General features: G+C 30.7%; 5 protein-coding genes across 10 annotated transcripts; 3 read left to right on the forward strand and 2 right to left on the reverse strand.

The window, feature by feature from the left end:
* The first annotated feature begins 1,801 nt into the window (after positions 1 to 1,801).
* Positions 1,802 to 5,538, forward strand: LOC123268307. The gene is made up of 10 exons (XM_044733271.1): positions 1,802 to 1,950; positions 2,072 to 2,362; positions 2,439 to 3,094; positions 3,171 to 3,383; positions 3,455 to 3,901; positions 3,984 to 4,182; positions 4,260 to 4,432; positions 4,493 to 4,590; positions 4,660 to 4,921; positions 4,989 to 5,538. The coding sequence occupies exons 1-10, from the start codon at positions 1,821 to 1,823 to the stop codon at positions 5,502 to 5,504; spliced, it is 2,985 nt and encodes a 994-aa protein (XP_044589206.1). The 5' UTR covers positions 1,802 to 1,820; the 3' UTR covers positions 5,505 to 5,538.
* Positions 5,539 to 6,320: 782 nt separating this feature from the next.
* On the forward strand, positions 6,321 to 19,216 carry LOC123268309 (BAG domain-containing protein Samui). Of its 3 annotated transcripts, XM_044733274.1 has the most exons (3): positions 12,899 to 12,937; positions 13,037 to 13,493; positions 16,793 to 19,216. In XM_044733274.1, exons 2-3 carry the CDS (start codon positions 13,437 to 13,439, stop codon positions 18,644 to 18,646), a joined length of 1,911 nt encoding a protein of 636 aa, XP_044589209.1. In that variant the 5' UTR covers positions 12,899 to 12,937; positions 13,037 to 13,436; the 3' UTR covers positions 18,647 to 19,216. The 3 variants fall into 3 exon arrangements, 2 of the variants coding, with proteins under 2 accessions (XP_044589208.1, XP_044589209.1); XM_044733273.1 differs by lacking the exons at positions 12,899 to 12,937; positions 13,037 to 13,493 and adding an exon at positions 6,321 to 6,804; XR_006510208.1 differs by lacking the exon at positions 12,899 to 12,937 and having other exon boundaries at positions 12,944 to 13,149; positions 16,793 to 16,880.
* Positions 19,217 to 19,546: 330 nt separating this feature from the next.
* On the reverse strand, positions 19,547 to 21,172 carry LOC123268312 (abscission/NoCut checkpoint regulator). 2 transcript variants are annotated; one of them, XM_044733282.1, is made up of 6 exons: positions 20,992 to 21,172; positions 20,697 to 20,902; positions 20,398 to 20,623; positions 20,031 to 20,327; positions 19,766 to 19,950; positions 19,547 to 19,728 (listed from the first exon to the last, which is right to left on the reverse strand). In XM_044733282.1, exons 1-5 carry the CDS (start codon positions 21,037 to 21,039, stop codon positions 19,780 to 19,782), a joined length of 948 nt encoding a protein of 315 aa, XP_044589217.1. In that variant the 5' UTR covers positions 21,040 to 21,172; the 3' UTR covers positions 19,547 to 19,728; positions 19,766 to 19,779. The 2 variants fall into 2 exon arrangements, with proteins under 2 accessions (XP_044589217.1, XP_044589216.1); XM_044733281.1 differs by having other exon boundaries at positions 19,547 to 19,950.
* A 108-nt stretch (positions 21,173 to 21,280) lies between these two features.
* LOC123268310 (SUN domain-containing protein 1-like) lies at positions 21,281 to 22,724 on the forward strand. Of its 2 annotated transcripts, none has more exons than XM_044733275.1 (6): positions 21,281 to 21,413; positions 21,480 to 21,808; positions 21,872 to 22,072; positions 22,132 to 22,299; positions 22,360 to 22,443; positions 22,509 to 22,724. In XM_044733275.1, exons 1-6 carry the CDS (start codon positions 21,350 to 21,352, stop codon positions 22,677 to 22,679), a joined length of 1,017 nt encoding a protein of 338 aa, XP_044589210.1. In that variant the 5' UTR covers positions 21,281 to 21,349; the 3' UTR covers positions 22,680 to 22,724. The 2 variants fall into 2 exon arrangements, with proteins under 2 accessions (XP_044589210.1, XP_044589211.1); XM_044733276.1 differs by having other exon boundaries at positions 22,132 to 22,298; positions 22,349 to 22,443; positions 22,509 to 22,649.
* Positions 22,707 to 24,921, reverse strand: LOC123268313 (40S ribosomal protein SA). Of its 2 annotated transcripts, none has more exons than XM_044733283.1 (5): positions 24,889 to 24,921; positions 24,404 to 24,562; positions 24,101 to 24,306; positions 23,316 to 23,603; positions 22,707 to 23,119 (listed from the first exon to the last, which is right to left on the reverse strand). In XM_044733283.1, exons 2-5 carry the CDS (start codon positions 24,534 to 24,536, stop codon positions 22,814 to 22,816), a joined length of 933 nt encoding a protein of 310 aa, XP_044589218.1. In that variant the 5' UTR covers positions 24,537 to 24,562; positions 24,889 to 24,921; the 3' UTR covers positions 22,707 to 22,813. The 2 variants fall into 2 exon arrangements, with proteins under 2 accessions (XP_044589218.1, XP_044589219.1); XM_044733284.1 differs by having other exon boundaries at positions 24,404 to 24,545; positions 24,885 to 24,915.
* Between the last annotated feature and the right edge of the window lie 437 nt (positions 24,922 to 25,358).

Below are 25,358 nucleotides of genomic sequence, written 5' to 3' on the forward strand. Positions count from 1 at the left end.
TTGAAGTGTAAGTAAGAGTGTAAGGAGTGGTTTTGTCGTCAGTAGGCTCTCACGACAAAGAAAGAAGGAAAAGAAAAGAAGTGACGCTAAAAGGCACGGTCAGTTTTGGATAAAAAAAATGACTCTACTTTATTGTTTATTATTTAATTAATAAAAAAAAAAAGGGGGGGTTGGTAAGGGGGTGGTGAGTGTGTGTGTGTAGTGTGAAAAGATAGTGTGGAGCCCGAAAAGACCGCGATAGAAAAAACGCGAACCGCGAAATCAGCTCGATGGTATACTATTTATTATCATTGTTAGCAAAAAAAAACTAATCGCGAGCAAAAACGGGGCAGTTGGCAACAAAATGACTCTATTTATTTATTTATTATTTAATTAAACAATGTCGCTCGATGAATTTTAAAACTTGAAAGCAAAAGAATTGATCAGAGAAAATTAAAAGGGATTAAACCGTCACCCAAGCCGCGCCCGGGCACTGAGGGGGTGAACATGCTTAATCCCAAATGAGTTCGAACAGCTCAGGATTAATTTGATTTCCCAGGAAGATCTTATATGCAAGATGATGTTGCGCACCATCATCAAGCAACGATACTTCACGCTTGTGAAAATTCACCGAGACGACTGACTCTACGCTAACTGCCCGTTTAATAATTAATTATTTAAAAGAACGCACAAAACCACCGAACTAATTATAAACCGAATTGTAAATACGACGAGACGACGCGAGAATCTAATGGTAGCAAACGAACGGAGAACGGTAAGAAAACTCTCCCCAAAAGAGTTGAAAGAAACTCCTTTAAGAAGAGCCGGAAGTGTGTGTGTGTGTGTGTGTATGATTAAGGGTTGAAGCTAATTAAAAAAATTAAATGACTCTACAATTTATAAGAAAACTGACCGAGAATAAAATTAAAAAAGATAGACAGAAAGATAAGTAAAGGTTTAGGGTAATTGTGTGTGTATGTCTGTGTGTGGATGTGTCTGAATTTAATTAAAATAAAAAAAAAACACTGAATTTAATTTAATAATTGTCTAAAAAAAATCAACAAAAACGCGAATCAATTTGGCAGCGTGGTGAAAGTTTAATGAAAATACCGATAACTAACACGAGTATGACTCTACACTTTAAATTTTTTCAAAACTGATTCTACTTTATTGAAAATTATAAAACGACTCTAGTATACGCAAAACACAAAAAGACGCGATAAAAAACTACTCGAGAGGGTAATATGGACGACTGGCAAAGTTTACGACATCATTGCTCGATGTGCACCCTTGGCCGGCCGTCCGGGAACTGAGCTCCTCAGGGTAACTGCCCCTTCTCATATGCCCTTTCCAGATACCCCCACTACAACCCCCACCCTAGTGTCCCTTACGTGACTTTTTGGGAGTTGCTGATTTTTGTAGTTTTTATTATTTTTATAGGTTAACCGCGACTAATTCGCGACCGCGAATATTTTTTAGAGCAAGAGCAAGCCACCGTGCATCCATTCATATAGTTTTTAAGAAAAAAAAAGTAACTTTAAACAAAGAAATTAACAATTTTATGTTGAAAAATTAAAATTAAAACACGTGGTAATTTATTAAAAATAATATTTTATTGAAAATATCAATTGATACTTTTTTTAATCAATTACATGAATTTTAAATTTAAGTTTCGATTTCGCGCGTTGTGATGTGACTGAAATGTAGAGCCACCTGCAGCTTTTTTAATAAATAACACAATCATGGCGGCGCACACCTTTATGAAACATTTTTCGTCATATTTTCCATTGTTTTCCATGGTGGACGCGCGCGCACATTATTTTTTTAGTAATTAAAAAAAAATGGAAACATCAAGTATTAATGAAAAATTGTTGGAAGTTTTAAAATTGTTTTTATTACCAAATTATAATGTCGCTTCAACAACATATTTGGATTTATTACTGACTCATATTGCCAATTCAATAACCAAATGTAAGTAAATTTTAATTATTATATCATTGAATTATTGAGCTTTTAATTCATATAACCTTAAAAAATTCAATAACATTTGTAATTAAAATAAATAATTTACCTAACAATCTCGTTATTTTAGCTGATGATCAGTGTCAAATAATAAAAAATTACATTGATAAGGCTTGTCAAACTTGGATTGATAATAAACCATGTCAATCAGTGACTGTATTTACTGTAAAGTTGATTGGAGTAATGGGGAAAAATGAAAACTGTTTTGATTATTTTAATAAATTAAATATTTATGATAAAGTACTCGATATATTTAATTTGAGGCAAGATGATTTATCAGCATCTGTCAAAATGGCTTATACTACAATGTTAATTGACATTATTGATCATAGAAGTGGTAGAAAGTGGGTAACTGATTCAGGTAAATATTTTTTTTTTCTTTAATTATTATAATGATGTAACTATTTAAAAATAAAAAAAAAATTATTATTTTGCAGGTATGTGGAAAGACGTAATAAAATTTGCTCAATTAAATCACACAATGTATGTGACACGAGAAAGTCAAAAATTTATTTATCAATTACTTATAAACGAATCTCAAAATATTGATTTATGTACAGAAATTATTAAAAAAGTATCCGAACCGCTTATTAATGATACCTATGGTATTCAAGTACACACAGCACTTGAGGATTTATATTTAGATCAAACGCGAGTTCTGTCAACGACACTTAATTTAATAACGAGTATTCTAGAAAATACGTTGTTCAATAGCCTGGACAATACCATTCCTAATTTACTTTATGACATTGCAAATCTCGAAGTTCGGATAAAAGCACTGCTTGAAGCTTGTATTAGTACCAAGTTTCTTGCGAATATTGACAAGCTATGGGTTTTGATATTTTTTAGTAAATTAAAGTTTGGATTTGAAACTAATGAGAACAATGAAACAGTCGTTCGTCAAGAGGCTTGGAATAAATTTCGTGTGGGTTATTGTTATTTACAGACTTTATTCATATCCAAAAATTACATCACCGAGTTAGTTAGGACGAATAAATTTTCATTGATTTACTGGAAAAAATTACAAAATCTTCAGGCTTTTCATGCACCAGAGACTAAACATAAATTTGAACATCAAATCGTCGTATCTATGGTAATTATTTTTATTTATGAATTTATATAAAACACCAATTTTAAACTCATATAATTATATTTATTCTAAATTACAGATCACTCCATTGTTTGTATGTTTGAAAAAAAATTATAAAAAATATGATATTTTTGAAATGTTTATTTATAAATTATTTAGTATAACTTGCGAACCGATCCAGAGATTGGCATACGAAGCAAGAGATGTCATGTTAAAGGAAGATTTACCGCTAGAATTAATCTGTAAATCTTGTATTGAAATGGTGCTTGAAGTTGTCGATTTAATGGACAGAGTAAGTATTTTATACTGCAAATACCTGCTAATTTAAAAAGATTAATTTAAAAAATAATTTTCTCTCCGTAGGATACTGCAGTGATACCATTTCAAAGTATGTGTCATGTATTAAAAAATTATGTAACATCCGAAACCGACAGCAATGAAATGCAAGATGATGGTGATTGTCGAGGCGAAATACCACAGATGTCAAATGAAAATTCACATGATACCAGTCCTATTTTGCTGTCTGCATTACGTCAAAACAGTGACAATTGCCTCCAAGCCCAGAATAGTAATAGTTATAGTCAAATTCAATGTATGAAGCCTCCACCAAATCACCAGACAAATGTTGTAAGAAAGTCAATTCTTGATGGAGATCCCATAGTCGATACTCCTATTTTTTTATCAACTTTGTTACACGGAGTTGCGGTTATGACAGAAAAGTTTCAATTTAAATGGTCTGATTGCGTTGAAACCATTTGTGTTCTTTCTTTAGCTCAAGAAGTTTTAAATCACTCAGGAACTTCACCTAATGTGAGACTTGAATAATTATTTATTTTTAATTAATCCATTTATAATATCTACTATTATTAATGTAGTATAAATATTGATTTAGCTTTGTGTACGAGCATTGAAAATATGTAAATTGGCAATAGAAAATTTTATGCCCCCAAATTTGGCATTGCTGGTCAACGGTGAGAGCCATATGAACAATATCGGACCAACTTTGTATAAAAGATTACACGACAGCAATTGGGAAGTTCGTGATAGTGCTTTGGAAGTATTACTGGTTATAGCTAATATTTCGGAGACCAGTAAGTTAATTTTTTTTATCTTTAAATTTAAACTAATTAAACTAATTAAATTACTAATAAGTATTATTTAATAACAGCGTATCCAGCATTCCAAGAACTTATTCTTACAAATAAACTTTTATCACTTGTTACTGACATTGCAATGAAGGATGGAGAGAGTTATGTTCGAGCCTCCGCTCTTAAATTTATAGCTATTGCTGTAAGAATAAATAATTTATGGAACAAAGAATTATCTTCATTACATTTAATTGTAAGTACTTTTATTAATTTATAAATTATTTTACCTCTCTAATTATTATAATTATTCTAGGAAAGATCAATAGAATTATTCAGTGAAGAAAGTGAAGCTATTGTTAGAAAAGAAGTCGTGATATTAATAAGAGAATTATATGTTTACAGACAGTGGCCGTAAGTATTTGATTACATTGCATGTAAAACGACAAATTAATTTTAAAATTATTTATTTTTTTATTACAGAAATACTGTACTCGATACAATAAATCATACAATGGTGGTAGCAGCAATTTTAGATCTCCATTGGGAAGTTAAAATAAATGCGTTGAGTTACTGGCATGATTTCATAAAGTTTCAATTAACTGAACAAGGAATGCTGGATGGTGAATTTCCAATGGTAACATTTTCTAAAGAACACAAAAAAATTGTCCAACTCGATGACAAAGAAATAAAAAATCGATTGAATAAAGTTCTTCAATACATGGCCAAGGAAAATTGTCTTGGAGTAAGAATTATTTATCATATAAATAGTAACAATCAACTAAATATTACAATGCAATAATTAATTACAGGTACTATTGGTGACATTGGAAGATGAGAGTGATTTTGAAGTATCAAAATCCGCTGCAGACATAATAAATGAATTAAAATGTCTGTTATTGAAATACAAACTAGACCAACCAACTCAAAATAACACTTATTTGTACAGCAATCCATGTAACAGTAAATCAAACTCCAACTATTCATTAAAATCTTCAGAATCAAGTAGTAAAAATCCTGAAAAAGATTTATCACGTATAATCGATGACATTATTGATTCAAATGACTCAAGTTTATTGGCGACAATGTACAAAAATTCTCTGAAAATGAACGATGACTGTGTTAACGAAAAACGCGAGGCCCTCGGTCGTATATCAAAAGTTACAAGAGAACAATTTTTGTCCCACATTCTCAACACAGATATTGATGCTTATATTACTGAAAGACGCAACTGGTTAAATACTTACACCGTTTCCTATGATTCCATTCTAGATGACATTCTAACAGTTTACGCACAAACAGATACCATTTCAATGGACTGCTATTAAATAAATAAATAATGTTTATAAAAGTATTACTTAATAAAAATTAAAAAAAGAAATCAAAATATTTTTTATCATACATTCAGAAATTTATTTTTAATCAAATCGTTGGAAAAACAAATAAACAAATGTTGAATATTTATAATAATGACAATACGATAATAACAATAAAAGTTTATTTACTATTTATTTACTAACAAGTATTAATTAGAGGTTTCACTTTTAACATTAGACAGAGTGGATGTACCTATATTGAAAAATCACCTTTAAAAAATAAAAAATAGGAGAAAAAAAAGAGCCGATAGATCACGTGGAAATCGTGCGCATGCGTGACATTTAAGAGTTATAAATATGTATATATATATATATAATATACGGGAGTAAGGTTTTGCGTGTAATAGTGAGGGGCCTTTAAAACTACCCGAGACTTGTAAATGAAGAGATCGAGTTGGATCTTGCATCGTAACAAGTCTTAAGTCTTGAGTATCTACTTGTTTACTTGTAGAGGGTACTTGGTGCAGTAGCTATTTAAAAAAACGCGTAAAAAAACTTTCACCAAAATTGGTTTCTTCAAAATTTTTAGTTTCATCTCATAAATTTATTTATATCAAGTTACATTTGTTGTAATAAATTGGCACGAGCTGTGAGTTTTTTTAGTTATTAATTCAATTTATCTCTCACGTAAACAGTGAAATATTAATATTAATATATAATATTAGTGATTATTTTATAAATATATTTTTGGCGCGTTAAAATTGTGGAGTTTATTAAATATTATAATGATGATGATGATGATGATGATGATAATGTTTTATATTTAATCACCAATAAAAATTTCGTTAAACATTTTTATACTAAAAATAAAGACTGGTATTTTTAAATGTTTAATTGAGTGTCGCAATAACGTTAAAGCACCGCAAGTCTTAATTAATGACCATCTTTAAAAATAATATTTTTATTAATTCGAAAGTTAAATAAAATCCGAGTGATAAGAAAAACACAAACGCTGTACAAAGGTGTTGTGTGTGAGTCGTGAGTGGGTGCCGGTGTAGTAAAACATTAATAATAATAATTATTATTATTATATCTATTGTATTAATAGTTTGATAAAAAAAGGAAACAAAATATTGTAGATAACATGTCGTATTTTTTTCGCGACAGACCGAAATTCGGTGAAAGACTCCGCGGTAAATCTGGAGACGAATTATTTCAAGAATTGAAACAGCATTTTGATGATGAAGATAAAAATTTTGAACCAAATTCGAGAACCACCAGGGATCCATTTGATCGGCACGCTTTTTCACGGGTAATTTTTTATTTATTTTTCATTATGCTGTTGCAATAAATATTTGCATACATACATATATATATATATATTTATTTACCTTCAATGACAAGTCTTGTATAATAATTATCTAAGAATGATAATTATAAATTATTTTTTTTTTAGTCGATTGGCTGTAAAAATAATTTTATTGCATACGTGTATCACGTGATTAAGATATATATAATAACAATTAGACCGTACATTATTGCTTCACATGTACGTATATTTATTCTGAAAATTAAAACGTTTCAATAAAGATCAGATATAAGCCATAAATTAATTAAAATAGTGAGGATATCAATCTCTGATAAAATAATTCTAAGAAAACGTCTTTACTCAATAAATTACCAAACAAAAAATTCTCCAACAGCCTTTACTCTTCCTCAGATAAATAAAATATTAATAGTATAACTTTTTTACGCTTCGGTTATTAATTAAAAACTTTGTAGCACACAAAACCAATAGAAGATAACAAAAAAACACGAACCTCATTTATTTTATTACTTATCACTGATAATTAATAGAATAAATGATTATGTCATTCTTAAAAAATTATTTTTAAATTAAAAACAACGACATTGATTTTATCTCTGAATGTACTACTAAACACATAATATATATATATATGTATGTATAGATCTATTTAGTTGAGGAAAATTTGAGACAACAAAGACAAAGAGAAAAATAAAGATGAATCATGAGAGAAAAATTTATTTCAAGGGTCCTTGTCTCTCCTTAGCTGTCACTCGGTTTTCCCAGTTCGATGGAAAGTCATTTAGATAACATTATCGATACGTGACACATTCCTTAAAGTTGTTGGCAGCCGTTAACAAAATTTAATGCTCATCTACGATCGTATCTTTCCGGCTGATTATTATTATTCAGTGGCTGCCAAAAGATTTTATATATTATCCCATAAAAAAACATTTTATTTCCTGCTTAACCATAGTCCACTCTTGCTCTGTGATTGCTTTATTTTTCCCCGTCATCGATTACATAATAAAAACTTTTATATCGTCGGACTTCCACTTAAATTTCCGTCTTTCTCACGTACTATTATTATTATTATTATTATAATTCCTACTATTGTTATCCCATCATAATAAAGAAGAATTTATTTTTGGCTGAAAAATTTCTATAGTGATCGAGTCGATTATAAGTATGATGGATGAGTCGATATATATATATAATATTGCAATTTCATGTTCTGCTCCCAACTAGATTAAAGTTACCCCTAATGCGAAGGGCGAGTTAAATGCAATATCAGGGTACTCTTCATAGAAACAAAGGGAAAAGGGATATACCAAATTTAAGAGGAAGATGTGTAGGGATGAACAATACTCGATTTGATTTGAATTAAACACATGCTACTGTTGTAAATAAATATTAAATTGTTTATATTAAATATATTTTTGTACTTGAATTTAGAGTTAGAAGGTTACAAAGATGAGTAACAAGTGTAAATGAGTATTATATATTGTGTAATTGATGCGAGTTAATTGGTAACAAATATTTGAGAGCGTTGCTTGTAAGATACTGCGAGAGAAAAAGAGAAAGACAATGATCTAATTTTATTACTAAGTGAGTAGATGTTCGACGCTCACTTAAACAACCAAAGAGATAGCGGGGGTTGTTTAAGTGTGCACCGAGTTAAAACTCTAGGTATAGTATATAGTATATAGAGTATCTACTCTCACTCTCAGTGCGAATAATTCGCAGTTGTTAGTTCTTAGAGTGTTTGGTTTGGTTGGCCAACGAGAATAAAAACTACACAGAATGTTCTCGACAACCTAACCCGAGAGTCCCAGAGAAGAGATCCGATCCACTCTCAAAATAACCGCCATTGATCCTCTTTCATTTCAGTACACAATTGCAAATAATTTCATTTATAAATTATATCGCACACTTATTTCAAATACTCTTTATTCGCTAGACAAAAAATAATATAAATAAAAGCATATCTAGTCCAACTTTTTAATAATAAATATCTTTTATATTGAAATTTAATCTTGGAGGCAGACTTTCAGCAATCGAGTATTTTTTTGACACTCGTCTTAAAAGTGAAAAAAAAATAAAAAAAATATCACGGTAGTTATTCAAATAAAAAAGTATGTTTTTGAAAGGGGAAAGCAATTTTATTTCTGGTGTGGTATTTACTCATCCCACTTATTGATATTGACTTTCTCACGTCTAAATTGCTATTTTCCTTTCCCAACTTTCATCATATATAACTTGAATTATTATTTGTCAACCTATCACCGATTATAAGCTTCTTTAGATTTTATTCTTTTACAAAGAAGGCTCTTCTTTGTCTAGCGTGTGCGTAGAATAAAATAAAAAGGAAAATATTTGAGTGTAGACGATAGAATACTTAATAATGGGAAATGAGACGAGAGATGTTACGTTATACGTTTGAAAAAGGGCTAAGAGAAAATAAATAAAAATAAAAAGCGCATGATACACCTTTACTTCTCTTAGCAATAATTGGCGCCAGTCAGACCAAAGACTCTTGACAAGTGTTGTAAAAAGTAAAGAGAGTAAAGAGAGTAAAGAGAGTAAAAGATGAGAGAGACTAAATTACCAGTAGAGTAAAATATGCATTTATAAAAACAGTAAACAGTGAGATAGTAATATAAGCTAAAAAGTAGTATCCATGTTGTGTGGAATGCCTTCTTTTACTATTACTCTCTCTTATTATTTTTTATTATTTTTTCTCTCCATTATAGTCTCTTCACCACTCTTTCTTATTCACTTCACAGATACTCCGAGAGAGACTATGGCACGAGTTCAAGAACCTTACGACACCAATGTTTCAAATTCTTTGCAATAAAGATAAAAAAATAAAATGGAAAAACTAGATTTTTTTTTCAATTTTCTAAGAAAAAAAAATTTAGTTAGAGGAAAAAATCCACTCCCATTACAAATATATGTATTAAAAACAATGGGTGTGGCGTGATTTAGCGAATTGAACGATCACACGGCCGTCAATCGCTATTAGTTTATTATATTGAGTGTACTACAACAGAATCCATTATAAATAATTAGATAATTTAATAGTATGTCTATTTCCAGGAATATATCCGATAAAAAAGCTATCAACTATTTTATTTTAATAAAAGTTTTCGAGTAAAAATTCTTTAATCACCTTGGACAATCGTATAGAATTATCAGTAAGTTGTCTCTCGTCAGCTCCTCGCTAGCAATTCATTGTTAATTATACACACGTTTCAACAGCAACATATACTCTACGTACATACTCTTAAAAGGTTTTAAGCTGACGGGTAAAAAATACAAATGTTGCTTAAACTTTTTTTATTGTAATCATAATCACCTGATCATTAAAATATGAGCACTGGCATTCACTTAACTCGACCGTTCAATTATAAGCGCACGTGTCGTTAAATATTCATAACTTTAAACTATATAGAAATCAATCAATCAACCAATTATTTATTTATTACAATTGTTGCTGCAGCAGGAAAGTTATAAAAATTTATTCAATAAATTTAAAGTAAATCAAACAGAACCTTTCGATAAAAAGGAATAATAATCAGGTCAAGTATTTATTGAATCGATTCTTTGTTAAGACACACCTTTGCCTTTAAATTACTATTTATAAAGTTAACTTAAGGATTTATATTTAAACAACGTGAATTTAAATAATAACTTGTTGACATATATAATAAATAAGTTAACATAGTAATGATAGCAGTGATATGATTGATGTGTATAATAATGCAAATAGAAAGTAAGAACCGGAAAAATAGGACAACAGGTAATCAAACATCTTAAACGCATATTTCGTATTCGTATGTATATATATATATATATGAATATATTACAATAAACTTTAACGAAGCTCTAAACATATAGCATATAGCAAGTATGTATATACAATCATATACATATAATAGAGAAACCTGTATCTCCGTTTTTCTGTCTCTACTCTCTGCACACTAGATCAAGATACACAGCTCGGCAATAGGTAGAAAAATATGACGTCATACCAAACATAACAGACATAATATAGATAGATAAATGTGTGAGTAAAGTTTGTAAATATGTATACAGAAAAGTAACTGGCAGGCAGGCAAGCAGGTTGAACGTTTAGCTTGTAAGTGTATACGAAGCTAAATAATGTGTGTATGTCTACACATTTACATTATATTACACACAGTAAGTGGTGAAGAACAACTCTTGGTCTCTCATGAGCGCCTGATAGTTCTATCGATCTCCGTAGATCATCGATCGTCATTATCGATCATTCACGGTTGCTCAGATCATGAGAACCTGTTCTCTATTTAAACCAATGTAACAAGCCATTTTTATTTATAATACTTTATACTTAACTTGCACGATTTACAATTAAAACTTTTAAATGATAAAGTATATAGTTGCTCGAAAGATAATTCAAATAAAAGTCAAAATCAACTTGACCGCTCTGCTCTCGATCCTCAATAGATGACACTACCTAAAACATCGATCTTCATTATTTATCAATTAAAACAATTAATGCAAGGATTTAAATTAACAAAAAAAAATATATAAATTACCAAAATTAGCTTGAGTTATCAGATAAAGATTATATAAGAGGAATTGTTGTTAATGTTATTACGTAGAGTGAATTTTTTTTGTTTATCGTAAGTGAGATTAACGAAGGTCAGTCTCACGTAATCTTGACACGAGATCAGATATTGTATACACATATGCATTACTTTTCTTTGGTATTTGTGTACTGCAATGTTATTATATCGGTCAGGCGAATCAATAGTTCCAGTAACTGAGAACGCAAATGGGCCAACCTATTTAATAAAAACTTGAATAAAAGTTTTATTTACAAAAATTTTGTAAATTAACAAAGTAATAGAGCTTAAAAAAGTAGCAAGTAAATTCAAATTCAAATTAATAGTCACAGACTTTAACCTCATTTTGAGTTGTTGTTTTATTTTAAATTCCTTCTACTTTTAAAATCTATTATTAAAACAGTGGTATTAAATTCACTCGTTTAGAAAGTGATATTTTAAATAATAAATTTAATAACGCCTTCCTGTCAAATTGAATATTTTATTGGTAATTTTTACTAAAAAGTACAACTCTATTCATTGAATATGATAATTTTATTTTATCTCTAAAAGGATTACCGCTCTTTAATTAAATCACTTTTAAAACTCGACAGAAAGTTGTTTCAAAAATAGGAGAATTCGAAAATAACACACCCGTACAATAAAAATAGAATCTTGTCACACTTTTTTATACTATTAATCATTTAATTTATAGTCAATATAATAAGTATAATATTGAAAATTAATTAATAAACTAAAAAAAAAAAGTAAGGTCAAGTAATGAACGTGTGCCCTTAACTCTGATAAAATATTCTCTTGGAATACATAATATAAATTTTGGATGGATTCCAATTGTGCTACTTATTCCCGCAAGTATGAGTACAATGCGCCGTTTTAATGCTACAAATTGTCAAATCAAATTAATCATCAATCTAAAATTATTTTATGGTCAAATTAAAACAGTCATTCTTTATTTTAAATAATAATTGATATTTATTCATTTATTCATCTATTCATCGGCGTGATTGCTCAAAACAATTAGGGTATTGGAAAAATTACACGGGTGAATCATTGCAGCCAAAGATGACTAGAAAAACTCGGGCAAAGTTTCTGAAAATAAGAAAAAAAGTCATTACTATTTGTTACAAAACATTAAATTGTTAGGATGTAAAATTGTAAAAGAAAAAAACCAAGCAAAAGATGTAAAAAAATGTAAACTTTGAATAATTATTATCCGGAATGTAGTAGCGTCCAGAAGGTGACAGAAACTTGTGGAAATTTCTAGAGGTTTCCCGCGTGTGGGTTTCAGCGGTTTCAGCGGTATAGGCTGACTGCGTATGCGCAAAAACTACCGCGCAGCGGATTTTAGTTCCGAGTTCTTCCACGGAGGCACTGGCGCCGCGCGAGTTTATAAAAATACTGGTGTCTTGGACCAGCTGTCAGTATCTTATACAAACGTCACTCATACTGTTAGTATTAAAAAAAAAAAAAAAAAAAAAAAAAACTTTGTGCAAAGTTTAATTGAATTATTCGATTATTTTATCTAAAAGGTGAATAATTAATAGGGAGTATATATCTTTGTTTAAACGATTGAGTGGTTATTTAATTAAAAGAGCGGTGAAGTTTATAAAAAATATTTATATCATCAGGTGGATTGCATAATAATAAACGGTAAACTAAATAGAGTAGTCACTGGAGTCCAGAAGAGAGAAGAGTGAGACTCAGGCTGTAGCAGAGGCTGATTGAAGAGCCAACCTTGCCGGTAAAATAATCTCATCACATCTCATGAGATTTTTAAAAATAAACCAGTGTGTTATTGCATTCATCCCAGACTATTAACAAATCAAACAAATAGTTGAATTAGAAAATTTATAGTTTAAAAAATAAATAACGGCAGAAAAGAGAGGATAAAAAACTCCAGTATCTGTAATTTTATTAAAAGAGTAAGAAAAAAAAAAATAATTTCGTTAAGGGTTAGGGCAAATTGTTCGAGAAATAGTCGTATCAGCACGTGCAACCTAAAGTCCGTGTACACAACAAAAATATAATATGGATTCGCCTGTCATCGTGGACACTGCATCCAAATTTGGCCGAGATCTGGACCCTGTAAGTGTTGTTTTTAATCCCCTCTATCCTGCCTACTCTGTAAACAACTATTTTTAATCTTTAACAACTAAACTTTCTTTAAGATCAAACAAAAAAAAAAAAACAACAACAACATACAATTATACAAACATCAGACATGTACACAAAAAGTTTATTGGACTCTTGGGAGCATAAATAACATTAAATTGAATTTTATTTTTAAAAAATGAGTAAGTAAAATCGGTAGATGGAGATCGAAAGTATAGTACTGGTGACTCGTTGCAAATATTTTGTTTTGTTAATTTAATACGATGCAAACCTTAAACCGGACGTCCTTGTTGTCGACGACGACGACGACGACGACGACGACGACAACGACAAGTTTCGAAGATTGTGACCTCGGCGCAGGCGCGTTCATCAATCAACCGAGTTCGTTGGTTCGTTCTTTGGTTATCAAGGTTGAGAAAACGAGATTATTTCAGAATTTTCGTATAAAGAAAGGTCGTTTGTTGTCTACCACTGCTAGACAAATAACATCATTACCCACCAAAAGATCTTCAATTGAAATTTTATTGGCCAATTGTTGATCTTTATAAAAAATTTAAAATTTTTCCTTCCTTGATTACTAAAATTTACTAAAAAAGAAAAAAAAAAAACGCTCCAATTATTGTTTTAAAAAATTTTGCGTGTTGGGTAAAGCCTTAGAAACTACTGAGAGCCGTCGTATTCTAATAATACATACTCCACTCACGATATATATTAAAGTTTAGTCGTCATCGTCTTATACCATCCAAATAAAAAATAAAAAAATGAAATGTTACTCTCGAAAAACTTAACCAAATACTTGCAGAGCCTTGAACAAAGAAAAAAAAGACTCTCTGAATATTATATTATAGTTGTTACTCAATAAAATTTAATTAAAATTGTTTCAAGTGCTCGACAAGTATCAAACTATAAAATTTATCGGTATGCGATTAATTTAAATTTAGTTGCGCTTAATGTTTATAGTATTTGAGTTGATGAGCCAACAGTTTTCGGATTGACTTATCCTATTTGCACGAATACTCGCTCAAACTGTTATTTGTTCTATCATATTTAATAAGACCGGTTTAAAACGGTTTTATTTCATAAGATTATTTTTTTTTTTTTTTTTTTTTTTTTTTTTTAAATAGAAACCTCATTTTTATATTTAGAAATACAAAAACATTATTATTATTGTTTAAACTAATGATTAAACGATAAAAATAGTAATAAAAAAACTCTTGAGAGCCGGGAATAATTAAAACCGCTAATATTTGTTCGCGGAATCGCTAATAAAAAATATAAATAAAAATAAACTAACGAATATTAATAATAATATATCAAGAATTGAGTAATTAAACGTATGAATAATCGCAATAACTCATGTAGTAGCTCTATACCCGTAACACAACGTATAATTATTTATTATTATTATTATAATAATTATTTATCCCACACATATATGTTCTTTGGGACTTGGCTTGACGTCACCATCACCCATAACCAACTACCAACAGCCGACATAATATATAATAATATAATAATGATACAAAGATTCGATTAGTATATTTAATAATACAACAACAACAATAACAATAATAATAATCATAAAAAAAAAGAAAGAGAAATCGAAAGGATAGATCATAAAAGGTAGAGATTGTGGTGAGGAATGCTGCTCTTGCTTTAAGCTCGTGATGTTTGCCTTCTTATTCTTCTGCGCAGTCTTCAATCTTGTCGATTCATTTATATATATGTATAATAAATATATGCAATTCTGAATCAGTGTAATATCACCGTACACGCCAGACACCACGTGTTATTATTATTCTCTTCTGGCGAAAAGAATTTGCAAATTATTTATAACTATGTAACTATGCGAATAAGAGCACTAACAGCTCCTCTACATCAAATAATCTTTTTAAAATTTTTTATTTAAATAGTTTATATAATTTCTGCTCTAGATACTACACGCGGTTAATTGCTGTTATAATTTACTCTAAATAATTGACAGAAGGTCGCTCAATCCTCCAATGCACGTGCTCTTAATTCCGATTAGATATTTAATCCAAGAAGATGATTCATACTTGTGATTTTTTTTACCAAATTTATCAAAAAAATTAATTAATTACTCCAAGAGATAATTCCTATTTTATTTTTAACCGCAATTAGCTTTATTTAAACTCTGAATAATTGAATAAAATATTTTATTGCCACAATAAAAGTATATGTGGTGTGTAAATATTAAAAGAAAAAAAAATTGTCAAGTGTGTATTTACTTTCTTAGGGTTATCGCTTTGTTTTCTGAGTTTGTCAGCGAGTATTCCATATAAGGTGATTAACATTAACTTGTCGTCTCAGTCTCACCGCAGCTGTTTTCAATTTTAAAATTTTTTATTCTTCAGATACTAATCATTATAATAATAATAATAATACAGAGGCATTGTCGTTACATCTGTGATGAATTCCGTAGCGTTAAGTAATTGCCAAGCTATTTTAAATAACGGATATGTTATTCAAATAATAAATTATTAGTATTTTTTTATCCTTGATAAATTTTAAACAAAAAAATTTTCGTTTAAAAAATATATACTGACATGTTTAGTTACTTTTTTTTTTTTGTTATCGAAAAGATAAAATATGAAACGGTGCTAATGACAATATGTAATACATACAAAGTAATAGAAAGAGATAAATAAAAAAGATATATTATATTTTCCGTGTAGCATAAGTAGCAACCGTCTGATTCATAGTTAAACCTCCACACAGAATCTCAGGAGAACCCGAAGAACAACTTTAGAGCTCTTTAAATGGATATGATACGAAAACCCGTATTTTTTATTTAAACTTGTCGTTATACATATTCGTTTATTTTCGTACTTTTATAAATATAAATAAATATTATCCTTAAAAAATAAAAAATAAAAAATAAAAAATAATCCCCAAACAACCAGGTAGTAACATTGATTATGATTCTTATGATGATGATGATGATGATGGAAAATTATAACAAGAAAAACAAATTAAAAATGAAATAGAGTGAAAGTCATGCTGTAAGATAATAATCTAACTATAGGCGTGTGATTTCCGTGACGTTGCCTGAATTACGCGTTCGAGGTCGTGACGACAATGAAGCGTGTCGCCTACGCAAACTATACGAATAAATAAACGACATCACCAACATTTTTGGTATTTCTTTTATCAAATAACCAATTTTTTATTTTAAATTACACTACATTGCTTAATACTTACCGCCAATATTTATATATTTATAAATGACAAATAATTTATTATCGTTTCAGGGTTTTCCGTTCGACGACGACAGTTTCAGTAGACGGGATATAAGATCCCACTTGGACGATTTGGCGGCCCGTCATCCAGAATTTGCAGAGCATCTGCTGGGACCACCTTGGGGCGACATACCCTTTCACGGGACACTCCGTAACCGAAGACGCGGCTCGGGAAGTCATTCCCAACAGGGTCATCCAGACGAGGACGCCCGTAGTCAAGCAAGTGGATCCAGTGCTGCGAGTGCAGCCAGCGGTGCCAGTGGTGTCAGTTCTCACGGCGAACCAGATTTAATTTATCAGCACCAGCCACAACACCAGGAAGTCACTGGAAATAACAAAATCCCCCAGTACGGTTTGCGCAACACCGTAGACATTGGTCAGCATCGTCACAATATGGAGAATCTCGAGAAGGCCGACCGAGGACAAAGATCCATGTCTGCGCCTCCGGAAAATCGACCGGACCAGTTTCAGCAACCAAACCAAAACAATTCTAAACAGAATCAAAATCCTCGGTTCGTTTCCAGGGTAGACATTACTCCACAGTACACTAATCAAAACCAGAATCCGAATGCAGTACCAAATTCCCAGCAACAGTCACCTCAAAGTCAGTCTCCACCTCAGCAGCAGCAGCAGCCGCAGCAGCAGCAGCAGCAGCACCAACACCAACCACAAAGCAATGTCAGGCATATTCCAATTTTCGTAGAAGGTCGCGATGAGCCAGTAATTTCAAAAGGCAAGGCGCCACCGTACGTCAGACAACAATCGCCGTCAAGGTTCTATCAGCCGGCATTTGATTCGTCACACCCAGAATTCAATTCATCAAATTATCAAAGGCCATCTAGCCAATTTAATCAACACTTTGGTGGAAGGAACAGAGACTGGCCTCCACAATTTCAAGAACACTTTCAAGATCCCTTCCAAGACACATTCGATCACCCGACAATAAGAAAGACCACCCATCACAATCAATCTCATTCCCCATTAAAACACGACGACAGAAGACGGGATCAAAGCCCTGTTCATATGAAACATCACCAACAGACAAACCAACAACAACCTCAACCTCAACAAGAACAACCAAAGCGTCAGGAATCTCCAAAACCTCGTAAACAAGTGGTACCAACAGATCCCCTTGAAAAAGTCGCTTTGGTTCAAAATGAAGTTGACTCGTTAACGGAACAGGTTAAACAGTGGAACGGTACTTCCAGAAAAGACAAACAGTATATTTATCTCGATGAAATGTTGACGAGGGAGCTCATTAAATTGGATGACATCGAGACTGAGGGCAAGGAAAATGTCAGACAGGCGAGAAAGAACGCGATTAAGAGTATCCAAGACTCGATAAGTTTATTGGAGTCGAAGGCGCCTCTTCCGACAACCGAAATCAAACAACAGGAGGAACAGAGCCCACCAGAGTCTGCAGAGTCTGCAGAGTCTGCAGAGTCGGTCGAGCCGATGGAGAGCGAGACTCCAGTTAAGGTGGAACAGCAAGAGGCCATTCCTCTGCCATCACCCACCAAAATGGAGCCTGTTGTTGGTGATTCTCAACCAAAGGATGCCGATAAATCTGAGGCTGATGCATTAACAACTGGTGAGACTGCTCCTGGTGTTCCTATGGAAACAGCTCCTGAAGAAAAAAAATCTGGTGATGATAGCGTAATGGAGGTCCAGCCAGTAGAGACTCAGACTACACAAAATGCTACGGAATTAAAAAAAGAGAACGAGGCTAATACTAAAAAAGAGGCCAATGAAACAATCCCAGCAAAGTCACCAAAAAAATTAAAAAAAGCTAAAAAACAAACGCCCGTTTCGATGGAACCGATCCCACTACCAGCTTCCGAAGAGCAAAGTCGACTTGCTCAGTAATATAATAATTTTTTTTAATTATTACTATTATTATTATTTTATTTATATTTGTCGTAAAAATAAATTTTAAGTAATGTAAACAAAATCAAAAATTATAATAAAAATGATTTAATTTTATTTGACTCGCTGGAGTTATTTGATAAATTAAAAGGATTAATTACAGTAATTCACAGACTTGTTTAATAGATAAAATAATCAGCAGAAGACTGATTTTATTTCTCTTTACTTCAGCGTAACTTGTGATGATTATCTTTATCTTTTAATTGCAATTAATTATTTTTCATAAATTGTCTTTGTGCTCTTATATTAAAATAATAGTAGTGAATATAATAAAAAAATACAACGTTAAATTTTAAAGTTGTAATTAGATTTAAATTTTTAATATTAATTATTTATATTTATAAATAAATAAAAATAAAAAAAGCCATCTGTTAAAAGTTTTAATAGAATAATTAAAAGAAAAAGCCATTAAATTTTTGTTAACGTTAATTTAATTTAATTTATTATACGTTTATCAATATGTATTGCGTTAATTATTCAAAATAAATAAAAAATAAGAACGATAATAAATATTTCTCTATTATTTTTATTTACTCGTAATTAAATTAAATAAAATACAATAATAAGTAAATAATAAAAATAAAAAAATTATCAACCGGTATTTTTTAATTCTTTCCTCCCACTGTTATTTGATTTTTTTCTTTTAATGATAATAATTAGCATATAAATCATCACATATCTTCACGTTCTCCAGAAGATGTATCAAGATAAGAGTACAGAAACTACCTACATGAATTGCGATACAAGTTTTGTCTACTTTTATTCCCAAGGTAAAATATATGTAAAAGACATATTTTATTTAAATCTAACGTTTTATTATTATTTTAAAATTAATGACTATTATTTTAAAAAACAAATTAATTTATTCATTATATAAATACAATCCCTCATTACCAGTGAGTTTATTGGTAAATACAATTAAAAATTGAGCGTGAGAAAAAAAATAAATAATAGAAGAATTGAAGCACATGATTTTAGATTATTTTAATTACATAAGTGTAAAGCATCGATCATAATCAGTAAGAGTACAGAGATATAGAAATAATAAACTTCCGTTTGTTGGGAGGTACGTATTAAAAGTTTGTCTTAATTATTTTGTGCTCCTTTAATTCAAATTCATCGTGGTTATCATTGAAGCATGGCATGCAGTACAAATCCCCATGACAACCTCGACATCTTATAAGTTCACTCGTTTTGTTGCACATAGCACAGGATACTTCAGGATCCGAGAATTCTTCAGAACTCTATTTCAATAGAAAGCAAATAATATTTACCAATAAATATATATATATATAATAAAATTAATAAAGAATAAAATACACACATCATTAATCTCTAAATCCATTTGCTCTTCACTTGTTTCTCCATATTTTTTCTCCAAAGCGGCTTCAGCAATAGCTCTGCTGATCATATTCTTGACTATTTGCGACTCGTCTGGATCAGGAGCGTTGGCGTACGACGAAGAAGCTGAAGGCAACGACGGGTCAATGTCTTTTAATTTATTCAGTCTCTCCTCAGTGTCCTTTGTCGAAGTACTTTTTGATAAATTCAGCTCTGCAAAGTACTGCTGAATCAAATCATCAGTTTTCTGGTCGTTTGTCCGAGTATCCATTTGATAAATCTGTTTTATTAAAAAAAAAAAAAAAAATACGTTAATAAAATTAAAAAAAGTAGCCACAGGTATGAAATACATTAATCGGTGGTTTATAGCCTGGATTTTGGTCTTTTAAGATAGCAAGACGTCTCTGGATCTCTTCGGTGGTCGGAGCTGACTGCTGTTTATCCAGACCCTTTAACTTGGACAGTCTGTCAACTAGAACTTGGTCTTCTGGATCTAGACCAGCTTTGAACTGATCCCAGCGGCCTTGTTTATACATCACTATTGGTGGTTTCTCAGGATTGTCCAGTAAATTTAATCTATCAATATAATTTATTGCATAAATTTTTTAAATGATTATAATTAATAATTTAAAAAAAAAAAAAAGTATACTTTTGTTCAATATCCACAGGTAGCAAAGAATTGTTGGAATTAACTGATGGAACATCAGATTCATTGCTGGTGTAGTAATTTTTAGCTGTGACAACTAATCGGTGGTAGCAAGGACCGCAGACACTTTTTATTTTGTCATCAGGCAGTTTATATTTGTACTTGAGGCATTTAGTGCAATAAGAAAATCCACAGCTAGGACATCCATGCTAAAAATTTATCAAGTTATCATTATTAAAAATAATAATATACAATATATGTAAATATAACCTAATGACAGTTGAAGGTTGATACTTACTTCACGTGTAAACAATGAAAATTTAGCCTGACAAGCGCAGCAAGACATCTTAGTTGGTTAATTATTCAATTTTTACCACTCACATATAATTATAGACAACTATTCAAAAAGCTAAGTAATATAAATACTCCACATTAAGGCTTAATGTTCAGGATTGCGTCACTTTATTCATCGACAGCGCAACTCCATTTTATTTTATTTTATATATGTCATTATAATTTCTGATGTAAATATCAGGGGAATTGTCGAGCACATTGTTATCGACATATTAACTGACAAATAATTATTAAAAAGATTTAAATTATTTATCCTGAATTAATTATAATAATATTGATAATTAAAAAAAAAAAAAAAAAAAATGTTCAGTAATTCAATAAAAGTAGTACCTGCTTCTTCTAGAGCATCAAAATATGACAGTCGTGGTAAATACTCCAAGGAATCTCCCATAAAATTATTTATTCATCTATTTTAATTTTAAAAAATTGCAGGACTTGAAATGATTATTTTAACACTGATGAATATCGATGTTTGGATGTTAAAAAATGTAGGATATGTCACCAAGAAATCTTTTAGACTGATAAAACCAATTATAGAATCATTTTTCATCATGAGTATTGGAGCTGGACTGTTGATAGCCTACAGTATTGTCTATACTCCAAACTTGAATGATTTTTTCTACAGAAAACCGCAAAATTTTCCCAGAGAAGAGTTAATGGCAATCTCCGATGCTTCAGAATCCTACAAAGCCTTGATTCATGACGAATTGACTCATCTCAAGAGCAAAGCTTTCAGTCTTGAGATGACTATCAAGCGAATGGTACTTATTTTTTCTTATTTAAATATTTTAATCACGAATTCCGATAAATTGATTGATTTTTAGCATCTAGAGCTGAAGAATCTCAATAAATATCACAAAAATTTAGGCGACTTGATGCCAGACTTTGCATCAGAAGCTGCTGGTGGTACAATTATTTCAATACCAGACACCGAATCTTTCTATCAGCCTCATGCTGCTGAGTTTTCAATTTTTGGCATTCCAATTTGGAAGCCAAATTACTTTACGCCGCGTAAAGTTATTCAGGTGAGTAAATTTTTTATTTAATTAAATTAAATTCAATTCAATTGAATGATAAAATTTAGCCATGGACACAACCGGGAGAATGTTGGGCGTTTCATGGATCCCATGGAAATATTGAGATAGAACTGGCACGCACAGCTTTGGTGAGCAGTGTCACGCTTGAGCACATTCCAATAACCGCTTCGTTGACTGGAACTATCAATTCTGCTCCTAAAGAATTTCGCGTTCTCGTAAGTATTTTCTCAAATTAAATTTTATTTAAATTACTCAATTTGTTTACGTATTTACAGGGCAAGTTCCGCGACAAATATTTAATTCTAGGATCATTTCAATATAATTATAATGGACCATCGTCTCAAATATTTCAAATCACTGTAAGTTTGACTAATTTTAAACACAAAAAAATTATTTAAAGTAATCAAAATATAATTGTTTACAGAAAAGTGACAGGACAAAAATTCCATTGAATTTAATTATGTTGCAAATCTTTTCGAATTGGGGTAATCCAGAATACACTTGCATCTATCGGTTCCGAGTTCATGGAAAACTTTACGACAGTACTGACGATTCAGTACTTTTGCCAAAGAAAAAATTAATTTATAATAACTAACTATTATAATTATAATTACAATAAAAATAATTTCAAGACATTTTTAGAATATATTGTACTCGGACATTTTATTGTACAATACAAAATACAAAGTTTTGTTTTTTTATAAATATTTTTGTCAACATAGGCTTTGTTTATGCCCATTTCTCAGGAGCACTGCCACCCCAGGTCTCAGGCTGTGTAATAGGTGCTGAAGCTGACCACTCGTTTGAGGGCTGAGTTGCCCAATCTCCAGATGATGCAAAACCAGAAGCTGGAGCCGCTGCTGCCATTTGGCTGGAAGCGGGAACTCCGGCGACATCGTCAGCCCAGTTTTCAGTAGTTGGAGCAACTGAATCAACTTCATTTCCCCAACCTTGGTCGGTGGTCGACTCAGCCGGTACAAACTCTTTCACTGGTGGTGGAGCGATTTCTTTCGCTGCTTGTTCCTCCTTCTCAACCTTAAATTACAATTTATTTTTAAATTAATATTTGAAGTTACTATTAAAAAAAAAATAAGTTAACGATAATTAAATTTGTCAGAAAAGATTAAGCCATTAAGAATCAACATATTTTAATTATGTTAAAGATCTTTCATCATTAAAACAATAAATTATTTTTTCAAATAAATAAATAGTAGTAAAAGGTATAAAATACCTCTTCAGGTTCTCTGAAGAAGAACAGATCAACAACGACGTCCCACTTGGTTTCACGGGGAATCGATCCACGAAGACGAAGAACTTCACGAGCCAACAACCACCACATCAGACCAATGCTGTTGGGTCCCTTGTTGTTGCAAGGGATTGCAATATCAACGAATCTCAAAGGTGAGTCGGTGTTGCAGAAGGCAATCACAGGAATGTTGACATAGCTGGCTTCTGTGATTGGTTGGTGGTCAGCTTGAGGGTCAGTAACAATCAACAATCTTGGCTCACGGAAAGCAGCCTGGAAAAAATATCATTTTTTTTTGAATAAGTCAAACTAATTATTTTTTTGATTGATAAATATCAATCGCGGATAATATTAAAGTTAGTCGATAATAATAAAGTTAGCCGACATTATTAATTTTTTTATTTTGCTTAATTTATTAAATTATAACTAAAAAATATTTTTTAAAAAATGAACTTATAGTTTTCAAAGTTTTTAACAAATGGAAAAAATTTTTTAATAATTCTTTAATAAAAAAAATTTTTAAATGTCGGCTAACTTTATTTTCATAGTTAGTCGACGTTTTTAATTTTTTGATTTTTTTTTAATAATTAAATTAGAACAAAAAAAAATATTTTAAAAAAATTACACTTACAGTTTTTAAAGTTTTTTTCAAATAAAAATTTTTTTTTATTTTTTTATAGTCTTTTTTTTAATGAAAAAAAAAAAAAAAATTTTTTTTAATTTTTAAATGTCGGCTAACTTAATTTTCATCAATGGCGGATGATAATTACCTGGATCTGATTGGTGAAGGCACCAGGAGTGAAACGTCCAGCAATTGGTGTTGCTCCGGTGTGAGCTGCGAATTTCAATACAGCACGCTGACCCTGAGAACGAGAGCTGATGACGAATACCTCCGCTGGGTGTTCAATTGCGACAATAGCCCGAGCGGCCAAGCAAATCTTCTCCCAGGTGCGACGCATGTTGATCACGGAGATCCCTAAAATCAATCAAGAATAACAATTATTGATGGTAAATAAAATATTGGTGATGAAAAAAAAAAAAAAAAATAAATAAATAAAGAATATGATAATTACTGTCAACACGGCGCTTGTAAATGTACTGATCCATCTGGTAATTGACATTTTCACTGCCAAGATGAGCTCCAGCAGCTATAAGCTTGGTAATATCATCCTCCTTGAGGCTCAAAACGTCGTAGCCACCCGACATCGTAACGCTGGATCTTAACGCTTAACCTAAAACAAATAACATTTAATAAGCCGGCATCTTAATTAGCTTTCCACTCAATTAAAAAATTTTAAATAATTTTTATTAATGAAAACACAAATTTTCAAGGAAATAAACACCATTAATTCATTAAATTAATTAATATTATAAATTATAGCCATGTGCTTCCATCATGGCAACTTTATAGATTGAATTTTTAGTAGTTTCCTATGAAAAATAACCAACTAAAACTAATCTATATTATTTAAATGGGTAATTCAAGTTTAAATGACTAGGATTAATTAAATAAATCATTAATAAGATCATAATTATGAAAATTATTAGAAAATCTAACCTGCTTCGAGTTAAGCTACAAGAGATCCTTGAACGAAAAGAAATGATTACATTGTACGTCCATTTGAGACTAATATAGTCAAAATATTGACACATTTTTGAAACACTTTTTCAATAAAATTTTACTTCTGATAATTTTTTAGCCTATAAAATAATAGAGTAAAATAAATAAAAAATTATTAATATATTATTTTTTTAATATTATAAAATAATTTATTTAATAAAAATATTTATATTAATTTGACCGGAAGTCTTCAAGTACTGACGTATAAAATTTTTTTGTTACTGTTGGGTGTTATTACAGATATTTTAACTTACCGCTTGAAGGTTACTGCTCAGTTTTCCCTAGATTTCTAAATAATCGATTAAACAAGTTGAGAGTGTGATATGATTTTTAATTGAAAGTACGTAAATAAACCGGCTGTTTATTGTAAATATTCAATTGCATTATTGTCATGTTAAATCAATTAT

This window comes from Cotesia glomerata, linkage group LG7 (assembly GCF_020080835.1).
Source record: "Cotesia glomerata isolate CgM1 linkage group LG7, MPM_Cglom_v2.3, whole genome shotgun sequence".
NCBI lineage: Eukaryota > Metazoa > Arthropoda > Insecta > Hymenoptera > Braconidae > Cotesia > Cotesia glomerata.